The following is a 20304-nucleotide window of genomic DNA, read 5'->3' on the forward strand; positions in this document are numbered from 1 at the left end:
TTTGTTTTTATTTTTTTAGGTGAAATGCAATATCAATTTTAAAATTTCAAAAATTGACACGCATAATTGTGGCTTTTTCAAAATATGTCTATTTTTATAGACCCGTAGCTTGAGCGTAAAGAACCTCAAAAGAAAATTTTATTTTTTTTTTGTAAAAAAGCGTAGAGCTTTTTTTAGAGGTGACTACAGGAATAATTCTTCTTGTTTTTTGTGTATTTTATCAAACACTATACAGTAGAACCCCGATTATTCTTGTGCGGATTATTCGGGCTGCGGATTATCCGTGCTATGATCTTCTATTACTCAAATTACATTTTTGAGGTTTTATCAAAATAGCATCACCGTACATCACTCGTACGAAACTCTATACGCCGGCGCCGAGAGGAAGACTCATAATGAAAGGTTTATTTTTTCTGTTATCTTTTTATGGTAGGTACATATGTACGTATATACGTACATATGTATTATATATAAGAAATAAATGTTCGAATTATCGGCTTATCGGCTTTTCAATTATCCGTGCCACCGTCCGATTCCAAGGAGCACGGACAATCGGGGTTCTACTGTATTTCTAATTTTTTTCAGATTTTTCCGTAAGGTTCGCCACCTTCAAAAATCCGAATAAGGGGTTTTGGGGGTTTAAACGCGTTTCACCCATTTTAGAATGTTCTAAAGGACTCAGCTTTCAATTTACAGATTGTGTATGAAAGAAACATTGACTTGATCTAGTTTAAAGTCTATAAAATAGGGGAAAACACCAAAAACCCCCTAAAAAATAGTTTTTCGAATTTTTGAAAATAAAGAACCTTACGGAAAAATCTGAAAAGAATTAGAGATATAGTCTGAAAAAATATACAAAATACAAGAGAATGAGGCCTGCAGCCATCTTAAAAAAAAGTTATTTTTGCTGCTTTCCGAAAAAAAAATTTTAAAGTCATCTACACTCAAACTACGGGTCTATAAAATAGACATATTTTGAAAAAGTCTCAACTATGCGTGTGAATTTTTGAAATTTTAAAATTGATTGCATCTTACCTAAAAAATAAAAACGAAAAATAAAATTTTTGATGGTCGGAAAAGGGGAAAGGGGTGGTGGGTTTCTAGGTATCTGAATTTCTAATTTTTATCAGATTTTTCCGTAAGGTTTGCCACCTTCACAAATCCGAAAAACTGTTTTGGGGGTTTAAACGCATTTCACCCATTTTCGAATGTTCTAAAGGATAAAAAAGCATTGACTTGATTTAGTTTTAAGTCTATAAAATGGGGGAAATCTCCAAAGACCCCCTAAAAAACAGTTATTCGGATTTTTGAAAGTGGCGAACCTTAGGGGAAAATCTGAAAAGAATTAGAAATATAGACTGAAAAAATATATAAAATACAAAAGAATTAAACATGCAGCCATCTTCAAATAAAGTTATTTGCTTTTTCCGAAAAAATTTTTAAAACTATAAAAATAGACACGTTTTGTAAAAGGTACGAGTGTGAATTTTTGGAAATTTAAAAATTGATTGCATCCCACTTAAAAAAAAAGAGAAACTAAAAATGAAATTTTTGATGCTGACGGAAGGGGGGAAGACTGTAGTGGGTTAAAATTATCAATAAAAACTCTGAGTCTTATTTTTTAATCACATATAAATCTAAAAAATGAAAAAAAAATAGAGTTCTGGGAGTGAGGGAGGGTACTCTTTAATTTATTTATCCCGTTCATAAGTGGAAAGTTTGATGCGCCACTGTCGGTGCATGTGCCAGTAAAAAAGGCGGCATAATGTTAATACGGTTTCTTTTAGGTTCTACTATTTAAGTTATAAAGTCTTATCGTGCCTCAAATGATTAGCAAATTTCACCTCTCACGGCTCTTAAGCTATTATTGTTCTGGTTTAATGTTAGTGTATCTTGGGAACGCGAACTTCTTAAGGAAATGAAAAATGTGCGTTATGATGTTTTATTTTTAATAGTAACAACGCTTGATATAAAAAAAGAAGAAAAACTGTTTTGTCGCAAATTGAACTAAGAATAATTACTTTTAATTAGAATTATCTCAGTAGCGTATCACTTTATTAAAAAAAAACAAAGACATTCACCCGCATGCGCTCCAATGATGAATATAAAATCCTCAATTGTATAGCAAAAATGCTCAATGACTACCTTTAACGATACACTTAATTTAATTTGCATATCTCAAGCAGTTTCAAGCGGTTTTTAAGAAGAATTTCAACACCCCGTTTCTCGGAAAACGAAGCATTTGCGGACAAAAATTTATATGGCAAAGTGTAGTTTTTTCATGCAGAATCGCCCCTTTGATTCTTTGAATTTAGTAGCACCCTATATATTTTACAAATATGAATTATAAAAGCTGCCGAGTAAAAACCGGCAATATGAACCTCTGTTGTAGCTTCTCAGAAACAATTGATTTCTTTTCTGCATTACCAAAGTTACCTCTTTGCAAAGTTTCAGCCAATTTAACTGAAATCATTTTCACACAAGAAAAGTGACGTTGTCGTTTGTAGTACAGACAAAGGAGTCAATTATTTGACTCAAAATAAAACATTCATATTATTATTATTTCTTACAATCTTCATTGTCTGAACACTGCACGGTAAATATTTCTATAGGTATTATAAAGGCGGATCATTGGAAAAATCTAAATATTTTATCGTTTACTACAAAATTTCAATAGCGACACTATACTTCACTGTCAATATTTTTAGAGGGTTGGCCAAATAATATAATACTTATTTATACCTACAATTTTGATTTTTGTTAAATTTTATATTAATTATTTTTTTTTGTTAATTCTATTAAAGTTTCTTCAATAGGTGTAATATTTTTGTTTTAATCGATATCGAGAGGAAATGTTTCTTTCAAACTTATTTTTTATTTTTAGCCTACTTGCAGTTCACATTTCTCCTGCAAACGATCTATTTTCTGATTGGGAATCGAGGTTGCCCTTTTACAGTTGCCTTTATCTCTGATACGTCTAAAGATGGAAAACAATAAATAAAATTTGAATTTGTAGGTTTTTATCGCTAAATTTCCCACCTCCACTGGGTTCATTTCTTTTTATCTCACAACTTAATACGTTTTTCATATTTTGCGTTATTCTGTCGGTTATGTATTAGCGCAATTATCACTGTATACCTGTTACATAAAGTTTGATTTTACAAATAACAACTACTAATCTAGTAGTTACTTACAAATGATCCCGTTTAACAAATTACAATACAATTAAAACTTAAATAGATTTTAACAACCTACGAAACAAATAATGTTACGTGATTCAGATTCAGATAAATTAGTTTTTGAACTTACAGTAAGAAAATCGAATGCAAATTGTCAGTTTACCGGTTGAGTTTACTGAGTGAAAGTATTCACCTTAGTAGGTACGGATCTATTAACCTTGATATGGTAGTCATTGTGTGCATACCGTGCAATTTTCTCTTTCACTGTGTTAAATAAGATATGATATTGTGTTACTATTACCCGATAATCAATAGAGACATACGAATAAAGATTAATTTTGTGTTTAATTAAAAAATGCACAATAAATAAGTAATTGCAATTACTAAAAGAAGTAGTGCACCATTTTTTTTATTTATAAAAATATACCGGCATCAATCGCTAAGGGTTATTAGACAGTAAGATTCGAATTGTTACATAATAGGTACTTTATAATTTGGTATACAGAGTGTATCAAAAGGCAGGTCATCAATAATTAAATCACATATTCTGAGACCAAAAATAGTTCGATTGAACTTAACTTACCTTAGCACAAATGTGCACATGAAAAAAATCGATTTTTTCCAATATATCGAAAACTATTGGAGATTTTTTATTGGAAATGGGCATGTGGCATTTTTATCATGTGGATATATTATTATTGTGGTACCATTAGTTAATCATCACGTTATTAAATCTTTTTTGCCTCTTAGTACTTTGTCGAGAAAGCCTGTTTTTATCGAGACACGGCTTCTTTTTTAATATGTTTACTACAAATTTTTATGGGGGTTTTGTTCCTTTAAACCACCCAAATGTTTGTGTATGTTCCAATTAAATTATTATTGTGATACCATTAATAAACACAATAATGTTTTTAAAACTTTTTTGCCTGTTACTATTTTTTCGATAAGGCAGTTTTTATCGAGGTGCAGCCTCTTGTTTAATATGTTTAAAATATACCTAAAAAATGTAAATTATTATAGATTTTAATATTATTACCAGGTCTCTATAATCTTAATAGGTCTGGATCCCGCGTATGAAAAAAAAGTTGATTAATAGCAAGCTGAAAATTTGTTAATAGCTTAAGGGTGTCTAGTCGGATAAACTTTGATATATGGGAACACTGGAACAGGGGCAGTTTTAATTGAGGAACAGGTTAAAAATTTGGAACGGTCACACCACGAAAACGGCACATTTATTTTGTCCGACAGAACAGACATAAACTCTCCGAACAGAGATTAAACTCTCATGCAAAAATCAGACTGCTATTTATCACCTGTCATAGTTCCTGTCATTTGACATATTCTACATGTTCCACTCATTAAAACGCCCATTTGAGAGTTTAATCTCTGTTCGAAGAGTTTAAGTCTGTTCTGTCGGACAAAATAAATGTGCCGTTTTCGTGGTGTGACCGTTCCAAATTTTTAACCTGTTCCACAATTAAAACTGCCCCTGTTCCAGTGTTCCCATATATCAAAGTTTATCCGATTAGACACCCTTAATGTATTAACAAATTTTCAGCTTGCTATATTTCAACTTTTTTTTCATACGCGGGATCCAGACCTATAACCATTTACAAATATTTGGCGTTTTTTACAAATGTTCAAAATATCTCAATAAAAACTGTCTTATCAAAAAGTACTGAGAGGAAAAATGTTTTAAAAACATTGTGTTTAGCTAGTGGTATCTCAATAATAATTTAATTAGAACATACACAAAAGTTTGGTGGGTTTGAGGGAACCAAACCCCTGTAAATTTTTATGGGGTGCACAAATTTCACCGTTATTTCTTTTTAAGATGTTCATGCTTTAAGAATGCGACATGTCCATTTTCAATAAAATATCTCTAATAGTTTTCGATATATTGGATAAAATCGGTTTTGATTTTGTAACTTCAAAGGGCTGTAATGTTTTATGTGCACATCAATTTGTACTAAGGTAAGTTAGGTTAAATCGAATCATTATTGGTCCCAGAATATGTGATTTAATTTATGACTTGCCTTTTTGTTACACTCCTTATAATTGGGTTACTTTGACATAATCTAATGAAGATATTCAATTTAAAATCAGCACATTTTTTAAGTAGTTGTCACTAAAGGCACACGAGATCCTTCCGTTCTGGTCTAATGGGCACTCTACAATTAGATGTTTCACTGAGTATTAAGTGTTACACATCGGAGTAACCCCTGTTACAAATATGTTTGTGCTTAGAGTATGTCCTATTCGAAGTCCGCTGATGGTGTCTTTTTTATATGAGACCTTTTCTATTACTTGGTAAGATGAGTATGGTTCCAATTTGACCTAGGCATTCTTTGAGTTTGGTTACAGTGTAATCTTAAGTAGTTGGCCATGCTCTGTAGATGTGAACTTATTTGTTTACTTTGTGATCAGTCCAAGGTATTTTTTATTCAGGCAATATTTTGTTCTTTAATTTTATTGCTTGCCAGCCTTTCAGTATTTTTGTAAAGATTGGAAGATACATTTGTTCTAGGTTACTTTTTGCTGAAATTCTACTAATGTGATTTAGTAAGAGGAGTTGCCTTCGTTAGCTTAAGGGGAGGGACAGCTTGGATATTAGTGCATTATATGTAACCCAGAGCTGAATCTTATGTTTGTGCGTCACAGTGTTGCCATACTGTTTTCTTTATTTCTTTCAAAATGTCAATCAATGTTAAATGTACCTACAAGGATAATAGAATAATTTTATAAGAACGTGTACTTCTCCGTCATTATACCAGGTATAATGACAAATGGGGTGTCAAAAGAAAGCCTATAATCCAAGGGTGGTACTAAAGGTGAGAAATTAGACCTACGTTGTCTGTCAGTCTGTCCGTCTGACCGAGAATATAACTCCTCCGTCACTATACCAGGTAGAATGACACATGAGGTGTCAAATGAAAACTTATAGTCCCAGGATGGTACTAAAGGTGAGAAATTTGACATAGGCTGTCTGTCCGCCTGTCCGTCCGACCGCGAATATAACTCCTCCGTCACTATACCAGATAGAGTGACAAATGAGGTGCCAAATGAAAGCTTATAATCCAAGGATGGTACTAAAGGTGAGAAATTTGACATACGCTGTCTGTCCGTCTGTCCGTCTGACCGCGAATATAACTCCTCCGTCACTATACCATGTAGAACGACAAATAAGGTGTCAAATGAAAGCTTATAATCCAAGGTTGGTACTAAAGCTGATAAATTTGACGGTCTGTCCGTCCGACCGCGAATATAACTTTTACGTCATTATATCAAATGAAAGCCAGACCGGAGTTCATTAGCCAGACCTTGTAAGCTACATACTGGACTCGTTATTGTAGCATCAAAAGCTCGAAACAAAAGTGAAAAACCAAGTGAATAGAGCAAACAAAGGCGCAGCTTGCCTGAGTGAAACAACACGGATAAATAAAAATACCGGAAAATAAAAGAAAGACAGAATTACAAAACAGGCATCAGACCTACCAATAATAACAGACGCGGCAGAAGTACGAATTGCCACAGAAAAGATTGCTAGAAATAACAGAGATGAAAAGCCTTAGAAAAATCATATGGGACAGCGCTAGAAGTACAGATATACGACGGAAATGCAAGGTGGGAAACATAAAGGACTGAGCAAGAAATAGAAAAGTGGACTGGTATGAAACAAATAGTGTAGTAGAGCCAGCGTAGTTCCCCAAGAGGACAATCAATGGGAAGACCACGGAAATAATGGAACAACAACTTACTGGAAGCACATTGAAAACCAGTCAGAGTCATTTTTACACAAATGGAAGAAAAAGAGAAGAAGAAGAACGGAATAGGAATTGTTAATTCCATAAAGAAGAGGGTAACATTTGATGTAGTTTTAAAAAAATAAAAAGTGAGATGAAATAAGAGTAAATATACACAAAAATAAGCAAAGATAGCAAAAGAAAGTGTCAGAAAATATTTCCTGTATGTAATATGGCAGTCAAAATTTTGTGGTTTTAATTTTTCAAGATTTTTTATTTTAAAAACCTCAAATTAAGGTTAACATTTGGCGTTCAACCAAGTCCTTATTGTGTAAGATAATATAAATATGATAGAGTAAACTTTTCATTAGCATCATTTGCCTATTAAAAGTTTCTTACACAATGTGCCCTTTATTCTGAACTAACTTTTTACAAAAGGCATCATACCATATGCATTCCTATGGGATGCTGTACTCACAAAGTTACTCTCAAAGTGCAGTATGATTAGTAAATACATAGTTTCTAAGTAATACAATTTCTAGTTGGTAATTATGCATTATACGCTTGGTTAACTCTAAACTTTAACTTTACTTACTGTTGGAATTTATAATATAATAAATATGTATGATATATTATAAAAGAGAATAACAGGGAATATTAAAGTTTACATACCTACATACATACCGGGTGGTGAATTGGAACACGGGCCATAGGAAATTCAATGTAAAATTCCAAACTGTTGAATTCCTACTTCCCTATTTATTTTACATCAAAAGTCATAAGAAACTATTTGTAGAGGATTGAAATCTGTATTGAAAACAACTGTTAAAATTGTTCTACGAACAATAACTATTCAAAATTTTGTAAAAATATAATACAATTTTCAGAGTAATACGCCAAAGTTATGCCACACACAGTGCAATAATGTGTACCTATAAGGTTGCATTTGGTGACAATGAAGTTATTATATTAACAATTTGAACTGTCAATTTTTTATTTCCTTTATCATTTATTGTTTAAAACACAATAAAGTTGATAAGATACCCTCAGTTAAGGAGAATGTATTAATAATAAAGATATTTTCTTCAGTCAATAGTGTGCACTCTGTCAGTTAAATAGTAATGTGTGGCCTAACATGCCCACACATACCTACTGCGGTAAATACATTATATTTTTCAAAATTTTGGAATGTGTTTAAATCGTAAAACAATTATAACTTTTGTTTTTAATACATATTTCAATCCTTTACAAATAAGTTCTCATGACTTTTGATGTCAAATAATTAGGGAAGCAGGAATTCAACTGTTTAGGATTTTACATTGAGTTTCCTATGGCCCGTTTTACGATTCACCACCCAGTATACACTACCATGAAATGTTTTCCATTTATTTCGAGTTTTAAAATTTAAAAATTTACAAACCCTCGTATAATTACAATAATAATAAAATTATTGGTTTATATACAGTATATTTGAATGTAAGTAGGTATGGAATTTTAAATAAACAATGAGAATTTATGTTATTGTCAAAAATTAAAGTTCAATAATAGGGCAAGAATAGTACATTGTTTACCGGGTAGGAAAAGCTTAACATTCCTGGACGACTGTGAAGATTGCTAAGTCGAGGCGCAAGCCGAGACTTAGCAACACAGAGTCCAGGAATGTGGCTTTTCCTAAGAGGTAAACATACTATTTTTCCGCAAATCGTTTAAAATTCGACAGATATGGATTGATTTAAAAAAAACGCGATAATTTTATTCCCAAATAAATGGTGCTTTGAAATTCCTAATAAAATTACTTGGGTTACTATGGAAACGTATTGAGGTTGAATTGTCAAACTTGACGTTTATAAATTTAACACTAACAACTGTACGGAAATATCATTTCCTTACAGTAAGGAAATGACATTTCCTTACAGTAAGGAAGTCCTGACTTTTTCTTCAAGAAATTTTGACAGGAATGGCGATTTGCGGAAAATTAATTTGTTATAGTACCTACTGATTGTAACAAATAGACCATTTTGATACTAAAACTTTTTGAGTTCGGAATTTTATATGTAATAAAATGACATTAACTGGCTAAGAGCCGTGGCTTTACTGCAAGATGGTCACGCAGATGCAGTTTTGATAGAAATAAACAAACCAAGGCACGTTAAATGCTACTAGGAGCACTCCCAAATCGTAATTTTTCAATGTATAGACATTGTAAATTACGATTCTGGAGTGCTCCTAGTAGCATTTAACGTGTCTTGGTTTGTTTATTTCTACTGCATCATGGTTGTAAATTTAGTATAATATTATGACGCCCAGGTGCAAAGTGTAATTCGTTGTGCTGTTCACATAGCCATTCAGGTTTTAGTCAAAACGGCAACTACACTAGAACGTCAGCATCAAGCCGTAAGGGAGCAACAAGACGTAGAGAATGATTTTCCCAATACAATATTGCCGACAGAGTATAATATATTCTGTCGGCATAATATAATATATATTATATATTCTATCGACGAAGCTTTGTTAGGGTTTGGGCTGGTATAAGTTCGGTTGCCCATACTGACTTAGTTCTTGTGGATGTAGGTTTTATGACAGGAACAAAATAGATAACAACTATTTTACATAAGCATGTGGTAGGTACCTTTTCTGATATTCATAGGACCTAATTTTATTTTTATAGGCGATAACGTACCTCCATATAGTGCTAAAGTCGTACTAAGTCGAATACTTAGAAACATCTGGATTTTCCGTATGAATTGGTCAGATTTTATTCCCAACTTTAATCCAATCAAACATCTATGGATTGTATTGAGAAAACGAAATCAAGTTGAGTTATCCCGCTCAAACAACTTGTCTGAGCTTACTGCGGCGCTTCAGACAACATGGAAGGAATTGGACCCAGTTCAAGTTCAAAATTTAATTGTTTGGAGATATTGATTTTTTTCAACTATAGCGCCATTTATGTATTAATAATTCGACAAAAACTTTCCATAAATATTGCTTATTTTTCATGAAGAATCCAAATCTGCAATAAAAGGATGTAGTCGGAGAGATAGAAGCGGATTTTGTGCGTGATAAGTAATATGGAAAAATTATAAGGAGATATATTGAATTATTTATTTACATGACTTTCCCCAACGACCGATAACCAGAGTGGGGGACGAGGGTAGTTTTAAGGGGTCAAATTCGCGGTTTTTATTATTTTTTTTTTGTGACGCTCATCATCGAGATAGTTCACCAAAATTTGGGAATAAGTAGGTCATAACGTAACTAAGTAAAATCTCCAGGGGTGGCACGCTGCGTGGCCGACAAAGTGGTCGGGGCAAGGGTAAATATAAAAATTATAAGGAATGTTTTGCGACGTTCGTGATCGAGATAGTGCACCAAAATTTAGGAATAAGTAGACCATGATATAACTAAGTAAAATACTCAGAGTCGGAAACCAGAGTGGTAGACGAGGGTAGTTATAAGGGGTCAAAATCGCCGTTTTTATTACTTTCTTTTGTGATGCTCATGATTGAGATAGTGCACCAAAGTTTGGAAATAAGTACGTCATAACGTAACTAAGTAAAATCTCCAGGGGTAAAACGCTGCGTGGCCGAAAAAGTGGTGGGGCAAGGGTAAATATATAAATTATAAGGGATTTTTTGTGACGTTCGTGATCGAGATAATGAACCAAACTTTGGGAATAAGTAGGTCATGACGTGAAGAACAGACTATACTAAAGGAGAGCATGAAAGATCACTTATGTAAGTTGCAAGAAGGGATAACTAAATACTTTCCCTCTGTCTTGAGTGCTAACTGTGAATGGTTGATTGCACTTGACGAGAACAACTTAAGCAAGGCAGAATTAACCTGTTCTGAAAAGGAACAACTTATTGAAGTATATTCTGACACAGTTTTAAAATCAAAATTTAGAGAAGTAGCTCCGGATGTTTTCTGGATTTCTGTTACGAATGAATATCCAGAATTAGCAAAGAAAGCAGTATCCCTTTTACTGCCGTTTTCGACCTCGTACTTATGTGAGTCTGCATTTTCTGCAATGAAAAATATAAAATCTAGCTACCGGTCTCGACTTCTTGATATGGACAGCGAGCTGAGAGTGTGTCTGTCTACAATTTGTCCTCGGATAGATATACTTTTCAAAAGTCATCAGGGTCAAATTTCACACTAATTTTATGTATTCTTTCTGTTTTGTTTTTTGCTTGTTATGTTCTTACGAAATAAAAAATAATATGCTTAATATATTCATCTGTACTTACCTACCACTAGCAAAAATTTGTACATATAAGGGTGTCGCGAATCTGTAAGGAGTACGTTAGTGCGTCGCTGAGTAAAAAAGGTTGAGAACGTATCTATACATTTTAACGTTTATTTATAAAACACCCTGTATTTTGCAGAATGGTAAAAAACACTGAATTTTTATTTTGATTTAACAATGTTTACATTAATAATTTGACTTATATTTGACAGTTGACAGTTATATTGTACCTACTTGTTAGTTTTAGATTTAATAAATTTTGTTAGTTACATAAATAAATTAAGTAAAAATAGAAAAGGACTTGCGATTCAATTGAGGAAGGTGGAAAAACCATATGTATAACATGGGAGTAAAGTGCCTTTTCCTCCCTTGAATGATTACTGCCCTCCGCTACGCGACGGGCAGTAAACTTCATTCTCGGGAGGAAAAGTAGCACTTTCCTCCTTTGTTATAAAAATAGCTATTGTGCCACAGTGTGTAAATAAATAAATATATTTTTTATTATAGATTTCATACTGTTGTGGTGTATTGTGGTTGTTAGCAAAAATATTGACTGATATAAAATTTATTTATCTTAACAAGTCGAACTCACTCTAAAACCGGACAAGTAAATAGAAGTGAAAATAGCAACTGTTTTAGTGGCGACAATCCCAAGGGAGTAAAATATATAACTATTTGGAAGGGAAAATAAAATTGTTGCTTTTACTATTTTCCTTAAAATTTTATCATATGTTTCTCCCCGGCGGGTAACTGAACCCGGCTCACTGCGTGATAGTGGACACACTCTGTCATCGCAATGGACGTAAGACTTTTGAATTGTTGAATTAGAGGAATGTCAAACGCCAAATCATACGCGCGAAATTTAAATATTCGTACTTAAAGTTTTCTCATTTTTTTAATGTTCTGTGCAATATCCTTAAATTTTCTTCCTATTAGCCCAGTAAATGAACGGGAAATTCGACGATACCGTGTAATTTTCTGGGGCAACTCCGAATTGCATGAAAATTTGGATTTAGGTTCTACTTACCCTCCACTTCAAAGTTGAAATTGTGCCGTTGGTTGCTTTTACTTGGGGGGTGACAGTCACCCCTTCGCGGGGGTGAAAAAACATACGTTCAAGATAAGACCTGAAATGCATAAATTGACTGATTTTAAGCAAGTTTTGTTCTATAGAGTTTTTTACGTAAGTCAATACTTTTCGAGTTATTTGCCATTGAAAATGTTGATTTTTCGACAAAGAAACTACGTTTTCAGACGGTTTTTCGCAAATAACTCAAAAAGTAAATATTTTATCGAAAAAAATATCCCTAGCTAAAGTGTAGCTTATAAAAAACCTAAAAAAATGGTGTATCAGTAAAGTCTATCAATTAAATAAAAACAAAGTTGTAGCTCATGAAATATACGTCCTTATTCGTCTAATTCCAAATCGAATATTTCAAGGTGAAATCACCGAAAAATTAAGCACTTTTCGGGAAAAACCAATTTAAACTTTTTTAAAGTGTTTATAAAAAGCTTTGTTTTAATTGTTAACAAAAGTTTTAACATTAAAAATAAGCGAGTTACGCTCAAAATAAAGTTGACCCTCTTTTTTTGTAAAAAATCATGAAAATCTCGCCGTATTTAGCTCCCCAAATGAAATTAATCGCTACCGCTTTACAAACAATTTACTTACCTATTTATTTTTTATATGATCTGTCAGTCTCACCAGTTTAAAGTGTTTATTTTTGAAAGGGTTATAATTGAGAAAGCTTGAGCGGGTCACTAATCATGAGTGTATGCAAATTTTGAACAGCCATATATTAACCAATTTTTGTCTTACGGAGAAACAAAATAAGCTAGCATATTTATAATAGCAAAACCCACATTGTTTTACTCTTTAAGTTTTTTTTTATCACTAATACTTTTTAAGTTATTTTGACAAAATGAAATTTTTCAAAAATTTTTAGAAAATATTTTTTTACTATAAAACCAAATGTTTTCAAAAATAAGCACTTCAAACCAATCAAACTTACAGACCATATAAACAATACACGTTCAGTTAAAATAGATGGTAAAGCCAAACGATTAATTTCATTTAAGGTACTAAATAGAGGGAGGTTTTCACGATTTTTTTTTTACCAAAAAAAGGGGCCAACTTTTTTTTCAGTGTAACTCGTTTATTTTTGATTCCGTAAACTTTTGTAAAAAACAAGTAATAAGCTTTTTTCCGATACTTTAAAAATGTTAATAAGGTTTTCCCGAAAAACGCTTCTTTCTTCGGTGATTTCGCGTTGAATTATTCGATTTGGAATTAGACGAATAAGAACGTATTTTTCATGAGCTACAACTTTGTTTCTACTCAATTTGTAGACTTTACTGGTACATATTTTTTTCGTTTTTTATAGGCTACACTTTGGCTAAAAATATTTTTTTCGATAAATATTTACTTTTTCAGTTATTTGGGAAAAACAGAAAAAAATTTTGTCGAAAAATCAACATTTTAAATCGCGAATAATTCAAAAAGTATTGACTTACGTACAAAACTTTAGAAAAAAAAGGTGCTTAAAATAAATCAATTTATCCATTTCCGGCCTCATTTTAAACACCCGTTTGTGACCCCCCGAGAAGGGTTAAATGTCACCCTCTAAGTAAAAGCAACCAACGGCACAAATTCAACTTTGAAGTGGAGGGTAAGTAGAACCTAAATCCAAATTTTCATGCAATTCGGAGTTGCCCTGGAAATTACACTCCAAAACGGTCATTTATTGGGCTATATAAGAACCTTCTGTTCTTAGACTACTTTAAAAAAAAGATAAGTGAAATCGGTTTAGTAGTTCTTGATTTTTGGCGTGACATAGCGAAATATGTATTTATTTTTATATTAAAGTTAGTTTTATAGTTAATTTATTGTTTTATTTAACACAATTTACAATAAAATTCGAAGGCGATAGTCCATTTTTCGTATTACCATACAATAATATCATGTTGGATCGTTTAACACGTTGACGGACAGTGCGTCCAATGTATAAGCAAGTCAAAAATGAATAACCGTTTTCAATTTCGTTGCAAAACGAAAATACAGCCGAACCATATTCTAGTCCAATCAGAGAGTGCAGCAAGCACCTCTACCGGTTTCGAAACTTATTAGTCTCTCATCAGGAGGCACATATGCTGCTCTCTCCGATCCAACCAAAACAAACCCCAGCGTGAAGTCCCGGATTGCAACGAACGAAACGGCAAACATGTTTTGGTTGGATCGGAGAGAGCAGCATATGTGCCTCCTGATGAGAGACTAATAAGTTTCGAAACCGGTAGAGATGCTTGCTGCACTCTCTGATTGGACTAGAATATGGTTCGGCTGTATTTTCATTTTGCAACGAAATTGAAAACGGTTATTCATTTTTGATTTACGTTTACTCTGATTACGAGTACGAAGGGAACCATTCTCGTTGGAACTTTACCGCGCTGAGCAGATGGGACGTGAATTGTAAATTGTAGAATTCCCTCATCTTCCTTAGTCTTAGCATCCGTATGGCTTGCAAATTGTAGAAGCCTCGGAGGTGTAACCAGAGAAGGTTCCCATTGTTTTTATTCTGGTGGGATGTAGAATAGCAATATGTTGTTTTATATGCCATTAGAATGGAAACTTAGTATAAGCAAGTGTTGTGACACTATATGTATTTTGCAAAGTAGAATAGGGAAATTGCTGAATTTCTTTTATCGCTTATAGTTTATGGAAACAATGAGTGTTTTAACATTTTTTGTAAACATGTGGACGATGACCATGGACATCGCGTCACATTTAATATGCACCTGTACCTAAATGTAATGTGACAATTTTTGACACCGATTTTTTGTCAGGACTCGTTATTTTAAAAATATCGTCGATAGACGTTGTGCCACATTACATCAATGGAAATTAGACGTCTATAGACGTGTTCTGTCCGTCAACGTGTTAATGGAATATCGGCCATATTGCAAATTATATGTATCATATCTTTATTTCTGACCAACCCTGTATAAGCGTCTCATAGAATAAAGATAATTAAAAATATGTTTTTATTAATTAGTCTTTATACTATACACGCCACACATTTTTCTATACTATTATATGTTATATTACTCTTATACATATTACTAGTATATACTTCATACATTTTTCTTTTGTTACAGATACGCCATTGGTACAATAGAAAATTCGCCAGGCGTCCGACATTTAATCCGAATTACAGACCAAAGTTCTCCTCAGTGGTTCTGCATGACCTGTCGGCCGGAAGTTGACCAGAACTCAACATTTTCCGAATCCCAGAACGAAACCACAATCAACAACAGTTTATGGCTGGATTATCCTTGCGATTACAACAACGTGATATTTAGCAAAAATTACAATTATTACATCCAAGAATGCTTGGGGCCAGAGATTCCGATCGTCCTCTTAGTTAAAACTTCAACTAACACAAGAAGAGTTATTTTAGACACTAGTTTCAAACTTAGGAAAAAAGTTCGAAAGTTATCTCCGCCTCAAACAAAAACGATTTCTGTTGAGATCGAATATGGCTTTAAGGCTCAAGTGAGATTATATTTACCTGGTATTCTACGGGAGTACGAGGATATTACTTTTCCAATTGTACTTCTAGTGTAAGTTTTAATCCATGACATCTAAACTATGTTGATTTATATAATCTAGGGATTTATGAAACTAAGGATCACGGAATAAAATGGGATTTAAGGCGCTGAATTAATTTAGTAACTGTGAAGATTTGAACCATTAATTTAAACGTAATCTTATAGGGATTTTAACATTACTCAATTATTTAACTTTAATCAATATTTTAGTCCAAAACTAATACCTAAATGTAATATTCAAAATGGTTTATAGACCACGGCTCATCTGTAAAAATATTAGTACATTTGGACGTTGAGAGGTGACTCAAATTTTTTTGCAGAAATTGCTTAAAAATATTTCAAATAATAATATTTGAGTTTTCCTCCCATTCGAAAAAGCCCGGAACATTGTTTAAATAATCAAAATGTCAAAAAATGAAGGAAAAATTCGATGTCTTTCTTGGTTTTTTGATCATAGCTTTAAAAGTATTCATTTCTGAGAAAAGTTTTACTGACAAAAAAGTTGTGGAATTAAATTTCCTACAATATAGGATTGGTTAAAATGTTTAAAAATTATCACCCTTGTTGCAAAATAGCAATCATTTCGAAAATAACATAAAAAAACAAGTATTCGCATTTTACATTTTTCAACCATTTATGATACACTTAGGACTTTTATATCTTATCCAGAAAAACTTTATGATATAATAAAAAAATACTGTAAATTCCATTAAGATCGGGTCAACAAATTTTGTAAAATAAATTTTGCAATCCAGCTTGCGCAAAAAAAATTCATTTTTTTCAAAATGGTACAAGACTGAAAATAAAGCAGTCAGCAAGTTGAATTTTTTTACATATAGAACAGTACTGTACCTTTGATTGACAATTTTCAAAATTAAAATCGGTTAACCATCACGGCGTCAAAAATTTTTTAAATAAACATTAATTTTAATTTTAAAATGGTGCTAGGCACAGGACAGCGGATAGTTTGCTCTGATTGGGCATTCCAATGACCTTTGATAATGATTGATACATTTAAATTTTTAGTACCTTTTAACATAAATAAATAAATTTGTTTATTGCAAGATAAGAACACGTACACTGTCCTTTGAAATTACACTTTTTTTAGCAATTGTTTAGCTTTTTTTTCTTTGTTCATATATTTTAACTTAGAGAATAAAAGTTTATTATTTTTAAACCTATGCAATTGTTTAAACAATATTTCACAAGCAATAATCAAATTAGTTTGATTTTTGTAGAATTTAAATATTAAAATACAAATAACAAAATGTAGAGTAAGAAAATAATATATTAGATAAAGATTGGAAGAAATTTTGTTGGAAATCAACTTGTGTGAATCGAACACAACTGTCCTGCGCGTAGCACCAAAAATTAATGCTTATTTAAAAAAAATCTCACGCCGTGGTAGTTAATCGATTATAATCCTGTAAATTGCAAATGGAGGGTACGGTACTCTTCTATATGCAAAAAAAATCAACTTGATATCTGCTTTATTTTCAGTCCTGCAACATTTTGAAAAATTTTTTTAGCTAAACCTGGAGTGCAAAATTAATTTTGCAAAATCTGTTAAACCGATCTTAATGAACTTTACAGCATTGTTTTATTTTATCATATAGTTTTTCTGTGTAAAATATGAAGGTCCTAAGTGTAGCACAAAGAGTTGGTAAACGTAAAATGCAAATACTTGTTTTTTGATGGTTTTTAAAGTTATACTTCTTTACCGGCGATATGAGGATGAATTTTTATGTTAAAACCTATGATCCCGGCGCATGCGCATTATAACTTTGTTCTGATTGGATGTTCAAATGACATGTCAAAAACTATTCAATATGGCGGCTGTGGCACAGCTGTAGTTAGATTATTTATGGTTGTTGCGTTTTAAAATTTGTGTGAAAAGAAACAACAAACAAAAGTTAGTTAATAGTTATACTGCCTTTTTAAATAGTTTTCATATACCTATATTTTTGGACTTTTGGACAAGGAAAACTCATTCTAATTTGGTAAGTAGTTTTTATTATAATCATATTGTAATTATACATTTGGATTAGGTTGAAATACAGTAGAGCGTCGATTATCCGAACTAATTGGGGGACATAGGTGTTCGGAAAACCGATTTGTTCGGATAATCGAACTACAATATATTGATACATATTTATAGTCATACATATTGTAGCGGAAGAGAAATCTTGGCCGATCCCCGTATAACAGTAAACACCTCGAGAATGACGTAATCGGATGTGCTAGGCCTCGCCGGAGAATTCTGGAAGGTACGTCACGTAGGCGGAACAAGCCGATAGCTCGAGATGGGAGTCGATTGTTCCAGAATAACAACTGGGTATAAATACGGGCATATTTTGTGAATAAGTTTAGTGTATAAGATAAATTCGTCTGTAACTTATATAAATAAAGTCGTATATAAATTACGAACCGCTAGTTTTATTGTAATTAGAAGTAATTACACTAATCACGCTACAGTTGGTGTCGGTGTTCGGTTAACTTAGTGCGATATAAATAAGTGAATTACAGAGAGACTTTAAAAGACTTTTGAACTTTATTCGTCGGGAACAACCGGAGTGCGTTAATTGTTCGGTATTCGGAAAGGCTTTAAAATACTTTTGGACTTTATTCGTCGGGAATAGTTAAAGTGCGTTGATTGTTCGGTATTCGGAAAGACTGTTAAAAGACATTTTGGAAAGTACGTGTGTGCCGACCAAAGATGTTGCTACAAGAACTTACAGTAAAACAGCTCCGTGAACAGCTCGAGGAACGGGATCTGGACAGCAGTGGGCTCAAGATAGTCCTACAAGCACGACTCGAGGATGTCCTCACGAAGAACGGAGAAGACCCAAAGACGTTCCACTTCCAGTCAGCAGAACAAGTAATCTTATCGAAATTAAAAACTGTTTCTGAAACGATCGATGAAACTTCTAGAAGAAGCGACGAGAAACTTGAAGAAGTTAGTAGACAGAACAACGAGAAATTTGAAAGTGTTTCTCAAAAGATCGATGAAACTTCTAGAAGAAGCGACGAGAAACTTGAAGAAGTTAGTAGAAGAAGCGACGAGAAACTTGAAGAAGTTAGTAGAAAAAGCGACGAGAAATTCGAAAATGTTGCTAAAAGATTCGATGAGACTTCTCAAATAATTAAAGAGGTCTGTAGGCAAAACAACGAAAAACTAGAAGAAGTTTGTAAACAGAACAATGAGAAATTTGAAGAAGTTTCTAGAACATTCGATAAGATGCAGAAAAGTGTAGAGACCGTAGAAGAAAAGATCAAACAGCTAGAGAGCAGGATAACCGATACAAAAGTACAACCATCAGTTAATGCAGCAACGTTAGATCCTTTAGTGAAAGATGAACTACCGAGAGACGAAACGTCGCATAATATGAGATTCAAATTACCACCATTTGATGGAAAGTCCTCTTGGTCCATATATCTTAGACAGTTTGAAGCTATTGCGACCGCCAATCATTGGACCGAACAAGAAAAGGCTGTTTCCTTGACTGCTGCTTTACGAGGTGATGCTGCAGATATATTAAGGTCAATTCCCAAGGGTCAAGAAAATTGTTACCAGACCTTGTTCACTCGTCTAGAAAAACGCTATGGAGATGCCCATCTACAACAAGTATACAAAGCACAACTGCGAAGTAGAAGTCAACGAGCAAGTGAGAATCTGCAAGAATTTGAAGCAGATGTGGCTCGTGTGGTGCGGTTGGCTTATCCAGAGGTGCCAGACAGCGTTTTAGAAGAAATTGCAGTAGATACCTTCCTCAATGGGCTGAAAGATAATGAACTACAGAAAGCTTTACGACTAGCAAGACCGAAAGTTTTAGATGAAGCACTTGCTATTGCATTGGAACACGAAACGGCTAGTCAAACTTCACGAGGCCATAGAGTAAGAACCATTGAAGAAAGTGACGAACACAACGATGAACGTCTGGAGGAAATGATACGGAGAGTATTAAGTAATCAGATGCCAAAGAGACGCGAGCCTAGATGTTGGAATTGTGGAGACGTAGGCCACATTCGTCGTAATTGTAAGAAGATCGTACAGCCGTCGGAAAACTAGAGCGGGTCGACACCAAGGGGCAACTGCCGACCTCGAGAACTAGAGCCCCCATAGTAACTGTCAACCTTACGTCCTCCGGTGGAATCCACAACTTATACATCGAAGGTCGTATCAGTAATAGATGTAGATCATTTTTGGTGGATACAGGTGCAACGAGAACTATCGCACGTCCAGATGTAGTACGAGACCATAATAAATTATCACCTGCAACAGTAAAGCTTAGAACAGCGACTGGTGAGCTAATTAATACATATGGCGAGGCTAATATGTCAGTATCCATTGGCCAGACCACAGTTGAACATCAAGTATTAATTGCCGAGATCTCCGACGAATTCATATTGGGGATGGACGTACTAAGGAAAGTGGGGGCAATATTGGATGTTCAAAATGGAGTTCTCAGGATCAACGGTGAAGAGTTGCCCTTTCACGACGACAAAGAAGATGTCATCCGCTTACTAA

General features: G+C 33.5%; 1 protein-coding gene across 1 annotated transcript in view; it reads left to right on the forward strand.

Annotated features, from left to right (window-relative positions):
• Positions 1–20304, forward strand: part of LOC126880901 (inactive dipeptidyl peptidase 10-like) — a 378845-nt gene that overhangs the window by 309328 nt on the left and 49213 nt on the right. The window contains exon 8 of the mRNA XM_050644976.1: positions 15324–15788. Within this exon, the coding sequence (XP_050500933.1) occupies positions 15324–15788 (465 nt within the window). The remainder of the gene's footprint in view (positions 1–15323; positions 15789–20304) is intronic.

This window comes from Diabrotica virgifera, chromosome 2 (assembly GCF_917563875.1).
Source record: "Diabrotica virgifera virgifera chromosome 2, PGI_DIABVI_V3a".
NCBI lineage: Eukaryota > Metazoa > Arthropoda > Insecta > Coleoptera > Chrysomelidae > Diabrotica > Diabrotica virgifera.